This window comes from Dreissena polymorpha, chromosome 1 (genome assembly GCF_020536995.1).
Source record: "Dreissena polymorpha isolate Duluth1 chromosome 1, UMN_Dpol_1.0, whole genome shotgun sequence".
Taxonomy (NCBI): domain Eukaryota; kingdom Metazoa; phylum Mollusca; class Bivalvia; order Myida; family Dreissenidae; genus Dreissena; species Dreissena polymorpha.
Genome location: NC_068355.1, coordinates 182,009,088 through 182,027,988, shown reverse-complemented (window position 1 = coordinate 182,027,988; position 18,901 = coordinate 182,009,088). Strand labels below are relative to the sequence as shown.

Here is an 18,901-nt window from a genome sequence, read left to right as displayed (position 1 = left end):
TTATATATTGCTTTCTTAGAACCTTTATCAATATATTGTTGTTTCTTAAATGAATAAAGAGAGTGATTATGCATTGGTTTAATACGAGTCTATATTAAGATGAAATACCTCCAATACTAAGTATCACCCTTCACCAAAAATGAAAAATATCTTTCTCAAATAACAATTATTAAGCAGAAACAACATTTAAATTCACAATTTTTCATTCTTAACTTCATAACAAAATATATAAAAAAAAAACTATCCATACTGAGCTTATGTTTCAACAAACTACTGCGTCTTGGCTGACAAAACATGGTTGACGGCTTAATTGACCACTGTTGCTGATGTAGCTGTTTCTGGGCAATAATGGGTTTGTTGCATGGATACTGCTGGTAGCTTAATATGAAACGGTGTTTGGTGATGTGTACAGCTTCAAGCCATTGGAGAGAGATCTGTGACGATGTTTGTATCTAGGGGCACATTGCTGTGAAAGAAAATAATGTGCAGTTACATAACTTTTTACTTAACAAGTACGGTCGGAGAGTGTTGCTGAAACCAAATATGAATTCACTAACCCTGTTTTGTATACCCACATCGTTTTGGATCTGTAAGAGGCCATAAAACAAATTGATGTAACTAAGTATCATTATTTCCACAGCATAACCGGTAAAATAATTAGCTACACTGCATGACATCATCATGTTTATTTCCACGCCAGTTGTTGCTTGCAGGAAAAGTAACTGACCTAATAAAGAAAATTTAATGGTTATCCTTGTGAGCTTTGCTAAATAAAAAACTACCATTTTTTACAAGGAAAGATAGTTGTTGATTTTATAGTTATACTGCATTTTATTTCAGAATTCATTGAGAAGTAAAACATTTCCATGACAGGCGTAGATTTATGCTTTCCATTTTTTAAAATAAAAACAACAACACACAACCTGACATTTGCTAAACTAAAACTGTGAAGACCCCGAAATATTCACATTAAAAGGTAGAACTAACAATTTCATACAGCAATAATTTAACAAGCAAATTCGTTGAATTGATATCCCCCACCAATATGATTTGGACACAAAAGTGTTTTATTTGACACTCAGCTAAAAAATCATTTTTTAAAGATGCAAAGAGCCATCACTACGTTATTCACAGATGGTGTACAATGCCATTCGACATGCATCATCCTCTTATCCATATATATGCTCATACCAAGTTTCAATGAAACCCGCCAAAGCACTTCTAAGATATGGCTTCGGACACAAAAACGCCGGACGGACGGACGGAAAGAGGGGCGGACAGAAAGAGGGACGGACAGACGGACAACGCCAAAACAATATCCCTCCGCCTATGGCGGGGGATAATAAAACATGTTTATTTTATTGTTTAAATCATAAACAAGGGCTGTTTGTAAAACATGCATGCCCCCTATATGGGCTGTCCGTTGTACTGGCAGCCATTGTGTGAATACGACTTTTGTCACTGTGACCTTGACCTTTGACCTAGTGACCTGAAAATCAATAGGGGTCATCTGCAAGTCACGATCAATGTACCTATGAAGTGTCATGATCCTAGGCAAAAGCGTTCTTGAGTTATCATCTGAAAATCATTTTACTATTTCGGGTCACTGTGACCTTGACCTTTGACCTTGTGACCTCAAAATCAATAAGGGTCATCTGCGAGTCATGTTCAATCTACCTATGAAGTTTCATGATCCTAGGCATATGCGTTCTTGAGTTATCATCCGAAAATCATTTTACTATTTCGGGTCACCGTGACCTTGACCTTTGACCTAGTGACCTGAAAATCAATAGGGGTCATCTGCGAGTCATGATCAATCTACCTATAAAGTTTCATGATCCTAGGCATATGCGTTCTTCAATTATCATCCGAAAATCATTTTACTATTTTGGGTCACCGTGACCTTGACCTTTGACCTAGTGACCTCAAAATCAATAGGGGTCATCTGCGAGTCATGATCAATCTACCCATGAAGTTTCATGATCCTAGGCGTATGCGTTCTTCAGTTATCATCCGGAAACCATTTTACTACTTCGGGTCACCGTGACCTTGACCTTTGACCTAGTGACCTCAAAATCAATAGGGGTCATCTGCGAGTCATGATCAATCTACCCATGAAGTTTCATGATCCTAGGCGTATGCGTTCTTGAGTTATCATCCGGAAACCATTTTACTTTTTCGGGTCACCGTGACCTTGACCTTTGACCTAGTGACCTCAAAATCAATAGGGGTCATCTGCAAGTCATGATCAATGTACCTATGAAGTTTCATGATCCTAGGCCCAAGCGTTCTTGAGTTATCGTCTGACAACCACCTGGTGGACGGACCGACCTACCGACATGAGCAAAGCAATATACCCCCTCTTCTTCGAAGGGGGGCATAAAAATAGATATCGTGCTAGTTATCCGTATGTGGTATTTTTTATGGAATATATGTTGATGATAATTACCGATGGGTTATTCAACATTTCACTGTACAATAGGGGTACATACATGATACATATTTAAACAAGTACACACTTTGAAACTTCATATTGGACAAGCCATTAGATATCATCAGTCTAACGATTCTCAATTGTTTTACTTCACTGCAATTCTTTAACATGAGAACTTTGTTAATCGATGTCAAACTTATGTAACAAAATACAGATATTTCATAGATTTGGGGTTCTGTCAAATTGTTCTCCCTACATATATATATATATATATATATATATATATATATATATATATATATATATATATATATATATATATATATATATATACTTTGAACTATCGAGAGTGTGACATCTGTTACGTTGAGTCTTGCTGGTAACAGAGGGCATACTGAGTAAAGATGAGGTCAAAGTAATGACTTAACAGCATGAAACCCTACACACTGTTGACTGCTTATTTTAACTAAAGGTAACCATTAAGTAATGCTTAATTATGGTTAATATGTATACATAAACAGTTTAGTATCAGTTTATATAGTAGATAGTGACTGATACTGGTCAATTTTTTTCCTTTTTTTTTAATTGTTCCTATTTCAAACAAATCTTGCAATAACAATCAATTTTAAAGGAACGAAGCCCACAGGCACCACTTAATCAAATATGTCCATATCGCCATGAACTTCAGACGCACGTGACCCTGAACCTTACCTTTACCCCAAAGGGGGTACTGGGTTGATGTCAAGGATTTTGTAGCCAATTTTGTCGCCATAAATATGGTGCTGTTGACCAGGGAGAAACATGGCGCTTGGCATGATGTGAAGAGGGTCACAGCCAAGGCCCCGGGAACCAAATGGGTTTTGGAAAAAGCAGGTTTACCCACGACCTGAGCAAGAGAAGAGAAGTCTTATAAGGTCGCATTTGCGGAGCGGATATAAAGTCTGCTTAGTGATAATGAGGTCCTGGGTTCAATGACCTTTCAGGTAGTGATCTCTGGATTTTATCCTAACACTCATAGAAAATGTACATGGGAGTATCTCGATAAGCATGAGGTTTTCATTGAAATAAGCTTAAATGAAAATGTTAAAACTAAATATATGGAAATATATTGGTAAACGAACAGTTCCTAGCTTTAACATTAAACTTCGGATAATTAATATGTACAAGTTGATATCACAAGCAACAATTAATGTAAGTGTAAATTGTGATCTTGAAGTATAAATAGGAGCCTGGTTTTGAGAAAACAGGGCTTAATGCAGTCAGCACAGGCTACAGAAATGTACACTTTTTAATCAAATGGTATTTTTCATTAAAGGAAGTCTCTTCTTAGCAAAATTCTGGGACACTTAACACAAAGGCATTAAGCCCCATTTACCAGAACGAGGCTCATATTATAATCATCCATACAGAGCAGGCGTTGTAATGAACTGCTGCCTGAAGGTTGTTATCAAAACATTGAAGACAGCTGAACCGAGTGTTGCTGCTGGTGCTGTTGTTGTTGCGGTGCTGTTGTTGTTGCCGTGCGATTGTGGTCTGGTTGCTAGTATATGGTGGGTTGTTGAACATGAAGCACTGATTTGGCGACGTCTTAAGCTGAGTGCCACCAGACAATGATCTGTGACAGTTGTTGTATTGGGAGGCCCCTTGCTGTGAAAGAAAATAGAGAGAGGATATCAATAAAAGATTGCACAATGTCATAAACGATAATTTCATTTCATTTTTCATGCTGATAACAATGTCATGAACGATAACTCTTTTTGGCACTTGCTTCTGTACATTAACCAACAATACAGCTCTTTCAAGGAATAACAATCTGCAATATCCATTACAAAGCTTCTATTTTTAGTTCCGTGTTCTTTCTTGCTTGATATGCTTTTCTTTTTGCTTGGTAAAGTCACCCCCTCTCCACAAATTATCTAATTAATATAAGATTAATTACCAACATTCATTTTGGATGCCCTGAAAAACAGATTTCCAGCACAAAAAAATTAAACAATAGAAGTCGGCTAAATGTAGTTATTCATACCACAATTGTTTGTTGGGTAAGTATTCATATTTTCATGAGTGGCACAGCATTTTTACATCTTTTTTAGGAGAATAACTTGAAAAATTATTATTTCCAACAGTGACACAGCTTCATGTTTTTTTCATCTGTTTTATACATTGTAATAAATACTTTTTTGTTGAAATTGTGACAAATAAAATATCAATTTTTCATATCACACAGTCCAACACATAGTCTTGCTATATTATTCTATCATAGAATTTCTATGATGAACATGGGTTTAAGAATTTTTTTTTGCGTTGTTAAGTTGGAAATTTCACCATGATATTTGTTTTTCATGGTGATGACAAAGTTGCAGTTTCAATTTAACTGCTTGAGTTCTATTAATTGTTCCACAAACAGATACAATTTTAATCAGACCAACGGACAAACCAACAGACAGTGACTGAGAATGCATTGTGACCCTGTCAGACTTTGGTTGCAAAGTTTTAAAGATGTATTATTTGCTTTAAAAAAATATAAAAAAAAATTAAAAATGTTGAAAAAGTTTTTTGAATATTATAATAACTTAGGTTCAACCTATAGAGTTGGATAGGACAAATAACAAAATGTTCCCTTTTAGTTTAAAAAATATATATATTTGAGACCTATTAGGAAACTTTATATTGGGAATTTTAGGCAGTCAATTAAGAAAAACATGATTAAATACTTTTCAACATTGGGTTTACGGCCGTATACTAGCCAAGTATTAGATGAAACAAACAACCAGCTGATCTGGGCTGCCATGTTGTTCCACTGCTACTGAGAGAAGCCTGGGGAAAGTTGCAAGCCCATGTGCATCATGACCCCTCCCCCTGAGCTCACAAGGCTCAGGCTTGGCGACCGCTGTTGAAGCGACATTGGGCTCCAAGTATACTTGAAGGATCATGTTTGGCGCAATGACACTGCTCATTATCTTGGCGTGTTTTTCTGGGAATGGAGCCACATTCATTGATATGTTGTCCTGTTAAATAAAAACACACAAAAAAACTGTTGAATAAAATATCAACAAAGTAAAGTTCCAGTTGCACAAGCAGGCCATCATTATATTCATCACTACAGGGTCCTTAATTGAAGGAAAGTCACCATTTCAAATAAAATTAGACACAGTACATAGACTATACAAATCATTATACAGTTTTGCAATGTGAGCAGTACACTCAAAAGTGTATGAACTGTTAAGAAAATTATGTCAATTGCATAAATTCTGATGGCATGTATGCTTAGACGAGAACAAATTTTTTAGACAGTTAATACACCAAAGTAACGAAGAACAAGAATGCCAACAAAATACACCCTTATAGAAGACTGGGTTACATTGACAGTCAGTGCAATGTCAGACATGTTAAAAGGTCAATTTCCTCCATTGAACAAGAACATATTTTGGAAGTGCTACAGGCGATATGGCTGGTTACTACACTAGTACAAGATATTATGCCCACAAAAATTGGTAACAACTTTCATGATGATCCGTTTTATATTGGCTTCAAACAGAGAGCCGGAGTAATAAGGGCCATCCACTGCCCAACAGCCCACATGCAGCTGCCCCAGGTTTTCCTACAATACTTGAACCTTGCTGAGAAAACCAGGCTAATCAGATAAGACCTTCTGCTTTTATTTAATTTTTCATTTAAAGGAAGACTTTTCTTAGAACCAGAGTTCCCAGGTCAGAGATATATGACCCCCAAAACAGGGGCGACTTCAGCATCGGGACTTGCTCCATCTCTGTCTATGGCATGGTTGAAGCAGCAGCAGCAACGACAACAACAACAACAAGTATTTGAGCAGTGCTCTGGGCCACGGGGCTTAATGAATGTGCTTAAAGTGTCATCCCAGATTAGCCGTTGCAGAATGCACAGGCTAATCAGGAATGACACCTCTTTTATGGAATTTTTTATTTGAAGACAGCCTTTTCTAAACGACCAACGCAGCATAATCGGTAAAGTTTTGTCCTTGATATATTGCACAGGCTAATCTGGCATGACACTTTATGCACATGCATGAAGTCCTATTTTCCCAGAATGAGGCTAATATAGTTCACTAACATGAGTCATTTTCCTGCCTGATTGAGGAAAAGTTCGTAGCATCAAATGGGAAATGTGTTTTTAAATTGGTCAAATTAGGTGAATAAATAGCTTATAACAGTTGATCAGATAAGTTTTAATCATGCATGGAATACTTTGTCTTTTTTTTTCAGCAGAAATTCAACCACTGAACCAAAAGTTTTTCCTTGCATAAAAGAGATCCGCTTTAATAGAATTGTTGCATTCTTATTAATTTTAGTAAAACAGTTATTTAAATACTATATATAAAATTCTTATTTTTATTTATTTTTAATATTTATTTAAATTGGATTTTGTTTTAAGAGCCAGCTCCTACAGGAACACATGCAATCAAATATCGATATCCAGCTGACCAACAGGCGCTCTGATGATTTATCACTCTAACTCAAACAAGGGCTGTTTGTAAAACATGCATCCCCCCTTATATGGGCTGTCAGTTGTTGTGGCAGCCATTGTGTGAATACGTTGTTTGTCACTGTGACCTTGATCGATACCCAGCTGAACAACAGGCGCTCTGGTGATTTATCACTCTAACTCAAACAAGGGCTGTTTGTAAAACATGCATCCCCCATATGGGCTGTCAGTTGTAGTGGCAGCCATTGCAGGAACCCATGCAATCAAAGATCGATACCAAACTGAACAACAGGCGCTCTGGTGATTTATCACTCTAACTCAAACAAGGGCTGTTTGTAAAACATGCATCCCCCATATGGGCTGTCAGTTGTAGTGGCAGCCATTGCAGGAACCCATGCAATCAAAGATCGATACCAAACTGAACAACAGGCGCTCTGGTGATTTATCACTCTAACTCAAACAAGGGCTGTTTGTAAAACATGCATCCCCCCGATATGGGCTGTCAGTTGTAGTGGCAGCCATTGTGTGAATACGTTGTTTGTCACTGTGACCTTGACCTTTGACCTAGTGACCTGAAAATCAATAGGGGTCATCTGCGAATCATGATCAATGTACCTATGAAGTTCCATTATTCTAGGCGTAAGCGTTCTTGAGATATCATCCGGAAACCATTTTACTGTGTCGAGTCACCCTGACCTTGACCTTTGACCTAGTGACCTGAAAATCATTAGGGGTCATCTGCAAGTCATGATCAATGTACCTATGAAGTTTCATGATCCTAGGCGTAAGCGTTCTTGAGTTATCATCCAGAAACAATTCGGTGGACGGACCGATGGACAGACGGACTGACCGATGGACCGACCGACATGTGCAAAACAATATACCCCCTCTTCTTCGAAGGGGGGCATAAAAGAGCAAATTTTGGTAATAATTGGATTAAAAATTGATGCAGAGTGAAAATTGTGACATTGATAAATCTCTTAAATATTAAGATAATTACCTTAATTTTCTAGGTAGGAAATCATTCAACCTTACATTGTTGACTCTTAAGCTCTTTTTTCACTGTTTTAGGAAAAAGGGCAGAACCCTTCTAATTGGGAAACAAGAGCACCGCCTTGCGGGTGCAGACTGCTCATCTATTTTCTTTTTAAAGGTAAAGGGACTCTCATTTTCAATCACAAAGGAGGGAGGGGTGGAGTGAAGAGGATTGTATAGTGTGGGGGCGTGGACATTTATTACATTATCTTCCAAAAATGCGGTAAAAAAAAAATGGGGGATGGGGTGGGTTGGGGTATAGTGTGAGGGTGTGGTGGTCATTTGTGAGATGATCTTTAAAAAGAAAAAAAAATTAGGGGGGGGGGGAAATTTTGGGGGGGGGGGTTGAGGAGGGGGGTTGGGGGGATATTCTTGGGTGCGATGGTTGGACGGTATTTCAAACATAAAAAAATAAAAATAAATATTTGTTTTTAACCGTTTAAAAAAAAAACAAATTGGGGGTGGGGGGTGGGGGTATAGTATAGTGTGAGGGTGTGGTGGTCATTTGTGAGATGATCTTAAAAAAAAAAAAAAAAAAAAAATAGGGGGGGGGGGGGGGGGGGAATTCGGGGAGGGGGGGAAGGGGACGGGGATGGTTTGGGTGGAGTCTATTGTGGTATGTCAGGTAAGAGTAGTTTTGTCAAAGTATCAATCAAATCTAATCTTAAATAAAGAAGTAATTGCATTTTTAGCAAAATTTAATAATTTGACCTTGAGAGTCAAGGTCATTCAAAGGTCAAGGTAAAATTCAACTTGCCAGGTACAGTAACCTCATCATAGCATGCACGTATTTGAAGTTTGAAAGCAATAGCCTTGATACTTTAGAAGTAAAGTGGATCAAAACACAAAATTTAACCATATATTCAAAGTTACTAAGTCAAAAAAGGGCCATAATTCCGTAAAAATGACAACCCGAGTTATGCAACTTGTCCTTTTACTGTACCCTTATGATAGTTTGCGAGTGTTCCGAGTATGAAAGCAATATCTATGATAGTTTAGGGGTAAAGTGGACCAAAACACAAAACTTAACCAAATTTTCAATTTTCTAAGTATAAAGGGCCCATAATTCCGTCCAAATGCCAGTCAGAGTTACATAACTTTGCCTGCACAGTCCCCTTATGATAGATAATAAGTGTTGCAAGTATGAAAGCAATAGCTTTGATACTGTAGGAATAAAGTGGACCTAAACACAAAACTTAACCAAATTTTCAATTTTCTAAGTATAAAAAGGGCACATAATTCTGTCAAAATGCCAGTCAGAGTTACATTACTTTGCCTGCACAGTCCCCTTATGATAGTTAGTAAGTGTTGCAAATATTAAAGCAATAGCTTTGATACTAAAGGAATAAAATGGACCTAAACACAAAACTTAACCAAAATTTTCAATTTTCTAAGTATAAAAAGGGCACATAATTCTGTCAAAATGCATGCCAGAGTTATCTAACTTTGCCTGCCCAGTCCTCTCATGATAGTAAGTAAGTGTACCAAGTTTGAATGCAATAGCATTGATACTTTCTGAGAAAAGTGGACCTAAATGCAAAACTTAACCGGATGCCAACGCCGACGCCAACGCCAAGGTGATGACAATAGCTCATTTTTTTTCCCAAAAATAGATGAGCTAAAAAAGATCTGACACTCGTTGTCATATCATACCATATTTTATTAAACTCGTCCAGGAAATTGGTTAGAAAGCTCGCCAAAGGCTTGCTTACTAACAAAATTCCTGAACTCGTTTAATAAAATATGGTATGATATGACAACTTGTGCCAGATCCTATATATATTTTGAAACACATATAACTAGTTAATATTAAAATGGTTGAGAACAAATTAAATGTAAATTGACATTTTTGCATTAATACTTATAATAGTTTAATGCATATGCACCAGTGTTGTCGATCCATTGTGTCATATACCATTATGATCTTTACTCAAAAATCCACAAATATCTTCATGAACTCCATTAGGTTTTATTAAAATAATTCATATTATGCTGACATTGTTACAAACTGCTACGCCAAGGTAGCTAAAACATGCAAGACAGCTTACCAAACTGCTGCTGCTGTTGTTTTTTTTTCTGATGTGCTGGTGTGGCTTGGTTGCTAGGATACAGCTGGACACTGACCATTCACAGCTGAAAAACAAGTATATATTGAAAAATTTGGTTCAATGAAACATAATTTATATTTTGCAACACAGTTCCTACATTTAACAAGAAATCGTCGGAGACGGGTGATGCTTCCCAAAGGTTTTTTTGGCACAATATTGCACTATATATTCAGGTAAAAGGAAACGTCTTGAGGGCACAGTAGTTGGAGGGAAAGATTTTTTTTTAGAAAATTTCAAAGGGCCATAATTCTGTGAAAAATCATGCAACCAGAACCCGCTGATAATATGCACATCTCCTCTTGGTAGTGACGCTTTCCATTAAGTTTCATTGAATTCCGGTCATTAGTTGCTGAGAAATAGCCTGGACAAAAATTTTGCATGGACAGACAGACAGACATACACACGGACAAACGAAGCGGCGACTATATGCTCCCCCCAAAATACATTTTGGGGAAGCATAAAAACATAGATCACAAGTGTTTCAAGTGATTTTATGTTTTCTTGAATAATAAAAACATCTATTCACAAACTTCAGGGCAACTGTGGTCACTTTATTATTGTGAATAAAATATAAGTTACACAGCCTCTGAATTCCCATGTATGATGGGATACAGAGACAGTAAATAAATAGTGTGCAAGAGAGTGACTCAGCCAATGATAAGTTAGGGCTTTGTCACAAAATGACCACTAACCCACAAGCAACACTGCATGGGGTTCACAAAATTGAAGTTTGAATGTAATCCCTTGAGAAATGTATGTGTTATTTGTTACAAATCTTTTTACATTATATGAAGCCCCTCAAACTGACCAACTTACAAAATATTGACTCCAACATACCCTCTACAAAACTTGGTTTGTGGGGTTTAATTATCATTTATTCACACCCCCACCTTGCAGTTCATGTTGCTCTACTGTTGCTGTGTTGTTGAGATGTTCAGAGATCATTAAGACCACGGATACATCATGAACCAGTTCCCCACGACTGAGGCTGCTAATGGAGCCTAGATTGCTACCGGTTTGACATTTCTTGGAATCTCATTTCTCTTAAGGGTCACGTTTGGCGCAGTTGAACTGTTCATTAGCTCAGGGAGGTTTTCAGGGTAGGGTGCTTGTTAAGTGACATGCTGTTCTGTGAAATAAAAAAATCAACAATGTGAAACTTGAGTCACCATTTGACATACCATTAGACACAGACATCTACATAGCATTACACAATTTTGCAATGTGAGCAGTACACTTATGAACTGTCATTTTTTTGACAGTTCATACAAAAATGAAAAACAAGAATGCCAACAAAATACAACTGTTTAGAAGACTAGTTTACATTGATTGTGAGTGCAATTGCAGACAAGTCTAAGGGTCAATTTTTCTTCATTAAACAAAGACTTATTTTGGAAGTGCTACAGGCAATCTGGCTGGTTACTAAACTTGGTTGTGATATTATGATCAAAACATTATCAACAACTTTCATAATGATCCGACGTTTTTATATACAGAGCAGACGTAATTGTGGATGCAAAACGCTCGACAGCCCACTTGCAGCCACCACATTTTCACCTATAATACGTCTTTTTTAAAACTAATATTTAGCACTTTTAAGTACAACACAAAGTGAACATTGGCTGTGTAATCAGAAATGAAAAGATAACCATTCTGGCATATAGTGGCATCAAGGGTTTTAAAGGTTTGACCTAGTGACATGATTACCTAGTTTTGGGATGCAAGTGACCTAGATACGAAATCAGCCTAGATTTTGTCCAGATAATCATCATTCTGATCAAGTTTCATCAAGATTGGATAAACAAAGTAAACATCTAGAGTGGTAATGAGCTAAAAGTTGACCACACACACAGCACAATGCATGTCATATAGTTATCACAATTGCTTACCAGATCACTTTATGCTTAAGTTAGCTTTAAAAAGATCTTCAAATATACATCACATATTGCTATAGATACTTCTGGGGGCTATAGCAATAAGGGACATTTCTTATGTAGTCAATACAAAGCTTTTTATACTACTACTACTATCATTTGCATATAATTACAGACATTATTTTTTAATAAAGTTGCTATCCTGATCTCCACAAATATAAAACCCATATAATGCAAAGGCACAAACAATATTGACCCTTTTGTAAAGAAATGGAAGTTCCATTACGATCATTGCATTTGATATGGAACATGACTTTGTCAAGAGTTAAAAAGGCAGTTTTGTTGGTATCTACATATAAAAGGCAGTTTTGTTGGTACTACATATAATTTGTATGTTATTGGCATTTTATATATAAAGCTCTAGATGTTCACTTTAAACCTCAATTTGAGGGTCAACCCTGAAACTGTTGTATCTTCTTCACATTTCTATATGAGATGCAATAGTTTTGCGCTGAACTGTCAAATAAAAATAAGATATACTGGTCAATTAAGGAAAGTGCAGAAAACTGAGTTAGCACTTGGGTATTAACAATTTGTTAAAGCTTAATTGCATCAAAGTCTTAAGGTTATACAAGCCGCTTTCTGGGAACATTGGGCTTAATGCATGTGCAGTCCGCTTATCAGGGACAAAACCTTTGGCCAAGACAGGATTTTCCTGGAGAAGAGACAACCTTAAACAAAATTCCCTAAAAGTGAAAAGTGTTGTCAATTATAAGCCTATGTATACTGCACAGGCTAATCTTGGGCGAGGCTTTAGGCAGCACATGCATTAAGACCAGCTTTCCCAGAACGAGACTTACTATGAAAGGATCGCGGTCACAGCTGTGCAACAGTAATCCCTTTTCCAATGACAAGGGACTACCTCAGTTTTTATATATATATTAAGTTGGGGATGTTCTGCCCCATTCCAAATGTAACAAAGTATACATTTTTCCAAAATGACTGCATGACATTAATAATTAAAGGTTTTCAAAACAAAGAGAAAAAATATTGCAGTATTTCATTCTTTTTCCTATTCAGCTTTACAAGTTCCACAAGAGTAAATATAATACCGAACAAACTTTTATCCTCAATATTAAAGTACGTATTAGCAAAAACAACCGCAACTTCAATTTTATTCATTTTACTCAAAACAACCCAATTTTCCCCAATCCAAATAGCCCTTACCCATTTCCAAAATCAAAGCGCTGAAGGCACTGAATTTGTTCCCTGTTGTATTATCTTAGACGCAACTCAGTTTTCAAAATTATGTTATAGCTTTTTGTAACGCAAGTTTGAAATGATCACAACCCATTCAAATTTATAAAGAGTGTGTCATAAAACAAAGGTCAAGATGTGTGTTTTTTTTTCAAATCATTGATACAGCTTATCAGTGTGCAAAGGCTAATCTTATTTGACATTCAGTAAACACCAGAGAAGAAGTATAAAAGGGCCACAAACTCACAAGATGTCTACTTTTCAGTTGTACACTGGTGTGTCAACAGCAGAAAACAAAAATGATTATTCTCATAATATTTAAGTTGGTATTTAATATTTTCCAATGAAATTTGGCATACATATACTTTAGTATACAAACAACAGTGTGTGAAATTCAGATTTTAAAGTAATAGCCCAAATTCTTATAAACGTATATAAAAAGTAAAATTTCTTACTAGCCCAACTATACAAATTCTTAAATTCCCACCAGCCCGAATGGATTTTCACTAGCCAAAACCCTTCGGGCTAGTGCGAATTTCGCACACTGAAACAATATGTATGTGTAATTTGGTGGTTAAAAGTTATATAGATTATTGACTTACAGAATAAGTTTTTTGTTGTATGCTTGAAATTCAAATTACCCTGTTAATGCTAAGCACCGCCCACTTGAAAGGTTATGAACGCGAATGACTCAAATCAAGTTTACATGTAAATACAGATTCAACAGTATACCAAATGCTGTCTGCTCAAACACGTGTTTCTATTTATAAACACTCTAATGTTAGCAGCAAATCACTGGCAGATAAACCCAGCCTACTAGTTAATGTTGGTTAATATTTTACCATTGCAAAATCAAGCAAGTGAGATTCGGCTTTTAAGCCCCGTTTTCCCTGAAAGCAGCCAATATGTACAGATTTCAATGATAAACACTAGACTGGCCAACGTTGTCTTGCTACAAGTTGTTAAATACACTCTATGCACTGTACCAGTGAGAACAGGTAGATGCAGTTATGAAAGCAGACGCTTAAAGCCTTTTAGCATTATCGTCTGCTAAAGTTCACTGGAGTTATCCACACAGGCAGTCATGGGTTACGGTTCCTGCCGTACCTAACCCCATACTGATCCATACTGATTTGCAAAATTGCGTCTGCATTATTTGTGAGCTTTGCTCACAAATAACTAGTGAAACAAACTATTATTGGGACTCACCTGTTGAGATGTACTGCCTGTGTTGCAGTTGGGAATCATGGTTCTCTGGGTCTGAACTTGTGAGGATAAGGCCCCTAGAACAGATAGATCTTAAAAAATCCCAGAAATGTATTCAATGCAATCAGAAATGGCATCCGTTACATGGACCAAATATGAACCCAATGAACGTTGTTCTTTAGCCCATTTGTTTTAAAGGTTTTACTTGGATCAGTCAATGACCACTAGGGCCAGGTGCATTAATCAAACAAACTATGTAGAGGACCTCTAGATGGTGCTCCATACCAAATATGAAAGTTTCAAACAAAGATTTTTGCTGTCCCTATATATGGATATGTAAAACTAGGAAATCCCAGGGCAAAGCCAGTATTGACCCCAGGGACATAATTTGGTAACACTTTTAGAGGACATACTTTACATTGTAGCAAACCAAACATTAAACCTCTTGGCAATGCAGTTTCAAACAAGAAAAAATTGAACACCCAAGGAACATTTCTGTGAGATTTCATTTAATTCTGTCCAGTACTTCAGGAGGGAATGTCCGTTGACAAAAAGTTGACAGACAAACACAAACATCTCACAAAAGGATGGACAACAGATATCATGGTATCCAAATGCGTCCAATCTTTGAGGCCTCTAGTAGGAAAAAAAGAAGACAAAATCCTTACCTTACCAAAAATTATTTGAACGACTGTGAAACTCTTTGCATAACAATCTTGTAGATGAGGTAATCTCGGCCCCTGAGAAGGGAAGTTGGAGCCTCCTTGAGCTTTGCCCCAAATTCCTGACCCAAGAGCTCACCACCTACACCCAGGAATTGTCGCCGGGCGTCCAGGCCCAGCTGACCAGAGAGCCTCTTGTTGTTCCGCTGTGTACAGATGTGTGATTGCATGGGGTCCTGTAGGAATCGCAAAAACGAGAAAATCCAGGAATTTTATCAATTTTTTATAGACCTCTACACAAATAAAAATGCATTTTAGTCATGAAAGTGTGGTCATTAAGTTAACCTTTTCCTGGATTTACTAAGTGCATATAATAATGCCAGCAACTGACAACTGCCATACTAGAATCATTAAGAGAATGGAGAATGGAAAATAACATCTTCTAATCCATATAAAAATACTTTCAGCTAAAAAAGTGTCATTGCTGTCTAGTCAAACAAGTTTTGTAATAATTGTGACGTAGAATATCCTCCAATGTCACAACTCATAATAATTAATAAATATCTTCAGGGTATATTCTCACTCCAGGGACATATTTGTATATTGAAAATCTAGAAAGGTTGGTAATTTCAATTTATGTAAAAAAAAAAAATTTAGTTAATTTTAATACATATTCTTATTGAAAATAAATGCAGATAATTATTTCATAGAATGTTGACTGCATTTCAATATTTTTTTAATTTAAACTAAACAGCATTTAATAAGTATTTTGTTTAATTAACAAATGGGGAATATTTTAAATACACAAATGAAAACAACAAAAACTTTTGGTTAAGAGGCTGAATTTCTGTACAAAGCAAGGGCTGTTTGTAAAACATGCATGCCCCCCTATATGGGCTATAAGTTGTAGTAGCAGCCATTGTGTGAAAAAGTTTTTTGTCACTGTGAACGTAGGTGGTGGTGGTGGTGGTGGTGGTGGTGGGTGGGGGGGTGGGTGGGTGGGTGGGGGGGTGGGTGGGTGGGTGGGGGGGGGTGGTGGTGGTGGTGGTGGTGGTGGAGGAGGAGGAGGAGGAGAAGGAGTAGTAGTAGTAGTAGTAGTAGTTATAGTAGTAGTAGTAGTGGTAGTAGTAGAAGTAGTAGTAGTAGTAGTAGAAGTAGTAGTAGTAGTAGTAGTAGTAGAAGTAGCAGTAGCAGCAGCATTACAATACCAATACTTAAGAATGATCAAATGGGAAAAGGTAACCTAGCACTGGCAGTAAATATGGGGCTCATTTACAGGTCAGATTTGGAATCTCTGCTGTAAAATGAGATTTTAAATGAATTAAAGGGAGGCAAATGCTGTAATAAAAAGGACATGCATAAACGGTAGTTGTTTCCCTTGTCTGAACCATGCTAAATCCTTAAAATGCCTATTTCCAGTAACTGTGACCTTCACCTGTGACCTTGACCTTTGACCTAGTGACCTCAAAATCAATAGGGGTCATCTGCGAGTCATGATCAATGTACCTATGAAGTTTCATGATCCTAGCCCCAAGCGTTCTTGAGTTATCATCCGGAAACCACCTGGTGGACGGACCGACCGACATGAGCAAAACAATATATTACCCCCTCTTCTTCGAAAGGGGGCATTAAATTTATGGAAATATGCCCTGACCCTTAATGATTAAAGCTGATATTAAATCAACTTTTATTTGTATTTATTTACTAAATTTGACCTGTCGCCTGTCAAAAAAACAAAATTCCTGATTGGTAATTTTCTCTTAATAGATCAGAAAAAGAACTGATTACGTGAACTAAATGTGCAACTCTAAAGTCTTTAAATGGGCTAAATGCATAAGCTTAAAAAGTCGTTCCAGATAAGCCTGTGCATTCTGCGCAAACTCATCAGCCACAACACTTTCCGCTTTGGTGGAATTTTTTATTTAAAGGCATATTCAGAAAGTGTGGTCACTGATAAGAGCGGGCAGACTTAACACGCTTTTGTGGGTAAAACACTTAAGGCACATGCATTAAGCCCTGTTTTTCCAGAGTGCAGCTGAAATACTTCCTGTTTTTGTTGCTGCTGCTGCTTTGACAGGGCCATAGACAGAGACTGGTGAGTCTTGATGCCAAAGTCACCACCCAGAACAGGGAATGTAGGACAACACTGCTCCTCAGGCGTCAGGTTCACATTATTAGAGAGCAACATATGGAGGTCAGTCACGTTAACAGACGAGTCACTCAGCGCCTGCTCCATCTGTAGATCAGATTGTTTCACCTCGAGTGACTCGTCGGGATGAAAGTTGAACTCACCAAGGCTCAGCTGTTGGAAGTGTTGATTTAGCGCCTTGTGAGAAGATGTTAAAAGGTGGCGTGCTGAATTTCCTGAGCAAGTTGTAGTATCAGTGGATTGGGATTGCCTAAACATTCATGATGTTTGTCTTGTTTGCTTATAATGTTTTCTGCAAAGGAAATGGAAAGTAAACTAAAAATAGTGTTTTTAGTGACAAACGAATATGCCTTGACAATGTATGTTGAAACACCTTACTTAACACACCTGCTTTTTAATGCAACACATTGAGTCTATATTTTATATTTAGGATTGCATAATGATTTATTTTTCGCCAGTTAGCCCTCGCAATAGCATTGTAATAATGAATAACGCGCACCAACTTGTTAAATCGAAATTTTGGGGTTTTAAACAGCAAGGAATACATGGTAAAGTACATTATGTAGCAAGTTGCCATATTTATCTGTACATTAAAAAACAGGAATAACTTAAGCACCTTAGACGTGACACTTTACCACTTTAAATATGACGCAATACAACATTTTGCTAACAAATACTTAAAAATTTAGAATCAGTGCTATAAATATAAATTGTACTTATGTTCAACTTATAAAGCTGAATAAGGAAATGAACTCAATGTCACAACCTATTAAAAACAGTATTTGTTTTGGCAAACATTTAATTGGGAATTAAGCCAGTAATTATTGAAATAATATGGAATAGACTTTTTGAGATTAGGAATCCTGCTGAATTGTGGCCCAAACTTTGACCAAATAAATAACACTGTAAGGTCTGACCTGAAGCTCAAGAAGCTGAGACCACATGCTAGCCTCGCTGAAATTGCTAAGGGCCGAGTTTGAGTTCTAACGAACGAACGAACGTCGCGTTCAAAGGTCATACTGGATGACGCATCAAAACTGCTATCTTTCTTCAACACCTTCTCTATCTCCGATTCAATGCCAGGCTGTTTAGGATTGGAGTGGGAAGTTACAAACCCTGATGGGTTCAACTTTAGCACCTTGTTTCAGCTGTTGGTCGGACTTCCCGCCTGAGGCATGGCCATGGTTGCTCTGAGTGTTCACAACGAAGTTGGTGCTGCCTTTCTTTGTTAGCAACTGCGTCAAAAGTTCCTTCTCTTTGGACAGTTTGGACACCTGAGAGGACAAACCGGGATTGTCCAGTATCCCCGCCGGAAAGCGTACGCTTCTGACTTAAACTCTTCAAATATTCCTTGATTTTCTCCTGTTCCTTGCTGTTGTTCTGTTTGTCCCAAAAAGAATGAAACAAGTTATCCAACTTTGTATTATTCGTTGTGATGTTCAACAGCAATAACTGACTGTTAGTGTTACCATAACTGCAGTAATAACTCCTAATGTCTGTAATACTTGTTTCACCTGCAGCTCTCGAGTCTAACAAACCAATCAGGCTCAAGTGTGGATCACTCAACACTGACATTGCAGTTGCTGAGATTAATGTGTGAAAACTCTATGTGCTCATAATTTTTTGCTGGACGGAATTTTTCAATGATGCTGACCCTTTGAGGCCGGAGGTCAAAAGTGGAGGAGCTAGGTGTCAGGGGAGGGGTCGTGCTGGAC

General features: G+C 37.3%; 1 protein-coding gene and 1 long non-coding RNA gene across 2 annotated transcripts; both read right to left on the bottom strand.

Moving 5' to 3' along the window:
- Positions 1-256: 256 nt before the first annotated feature.
- On the bottom strand, positions 257-4,383 carry LOC127864821 (uncharacterized). Its single transcript, XM_052404717.1, has 4 exons — positions 4,378-4,383; positions 3,842-4,081; positions 3,146-3,320; positions 257-466 (listed from the first exon to the last, which is right to left on the bottom strand). The coding sequence occupies exons 1-4, from the start codon at positions 4,381-4,383 to the stop codon at positions 453-455; spliced, it is 435 nt and encodes a 144-aa protein (XP_052260677.1). The 3' UTR covers positions 257-452.
- Positions 4,384-5,221: 838 nt separating this feature from the next.
- LOC127864166 (uncharacterized) lies at positions 5,222-18,893 on the bottom strand. Its single transcript, XR_008041549.1, has 6 exons — positions 18,104-18,893; positions 17,330-17,478; positions 15,044-15,273; positions 10,929-11,167; positions 9,979-10,063; positions 5,222-5,442 (listed from the first exon to the last, which is right to left on the bottom strand). It is a non-coding gene; the product is annotated as an uncharacterized LOC127864166 (long non-coding RNA).
- Between the last annotated feature and the right edge of the window lie 8 nt (positions 18,894-18,901).

Excerpts from the sequence above, each read along its gene's own strand:
- LOC127864821 (XM_052404717.1), bottom strand. Across the intron at positions 3,321-3,841 it reads TTCATTACAACGCCTGCTCT|GTCGTGGGTAAACCTGCTTT; the intron begins GTATGGATGATT and ends TCTCTTGCTCAG.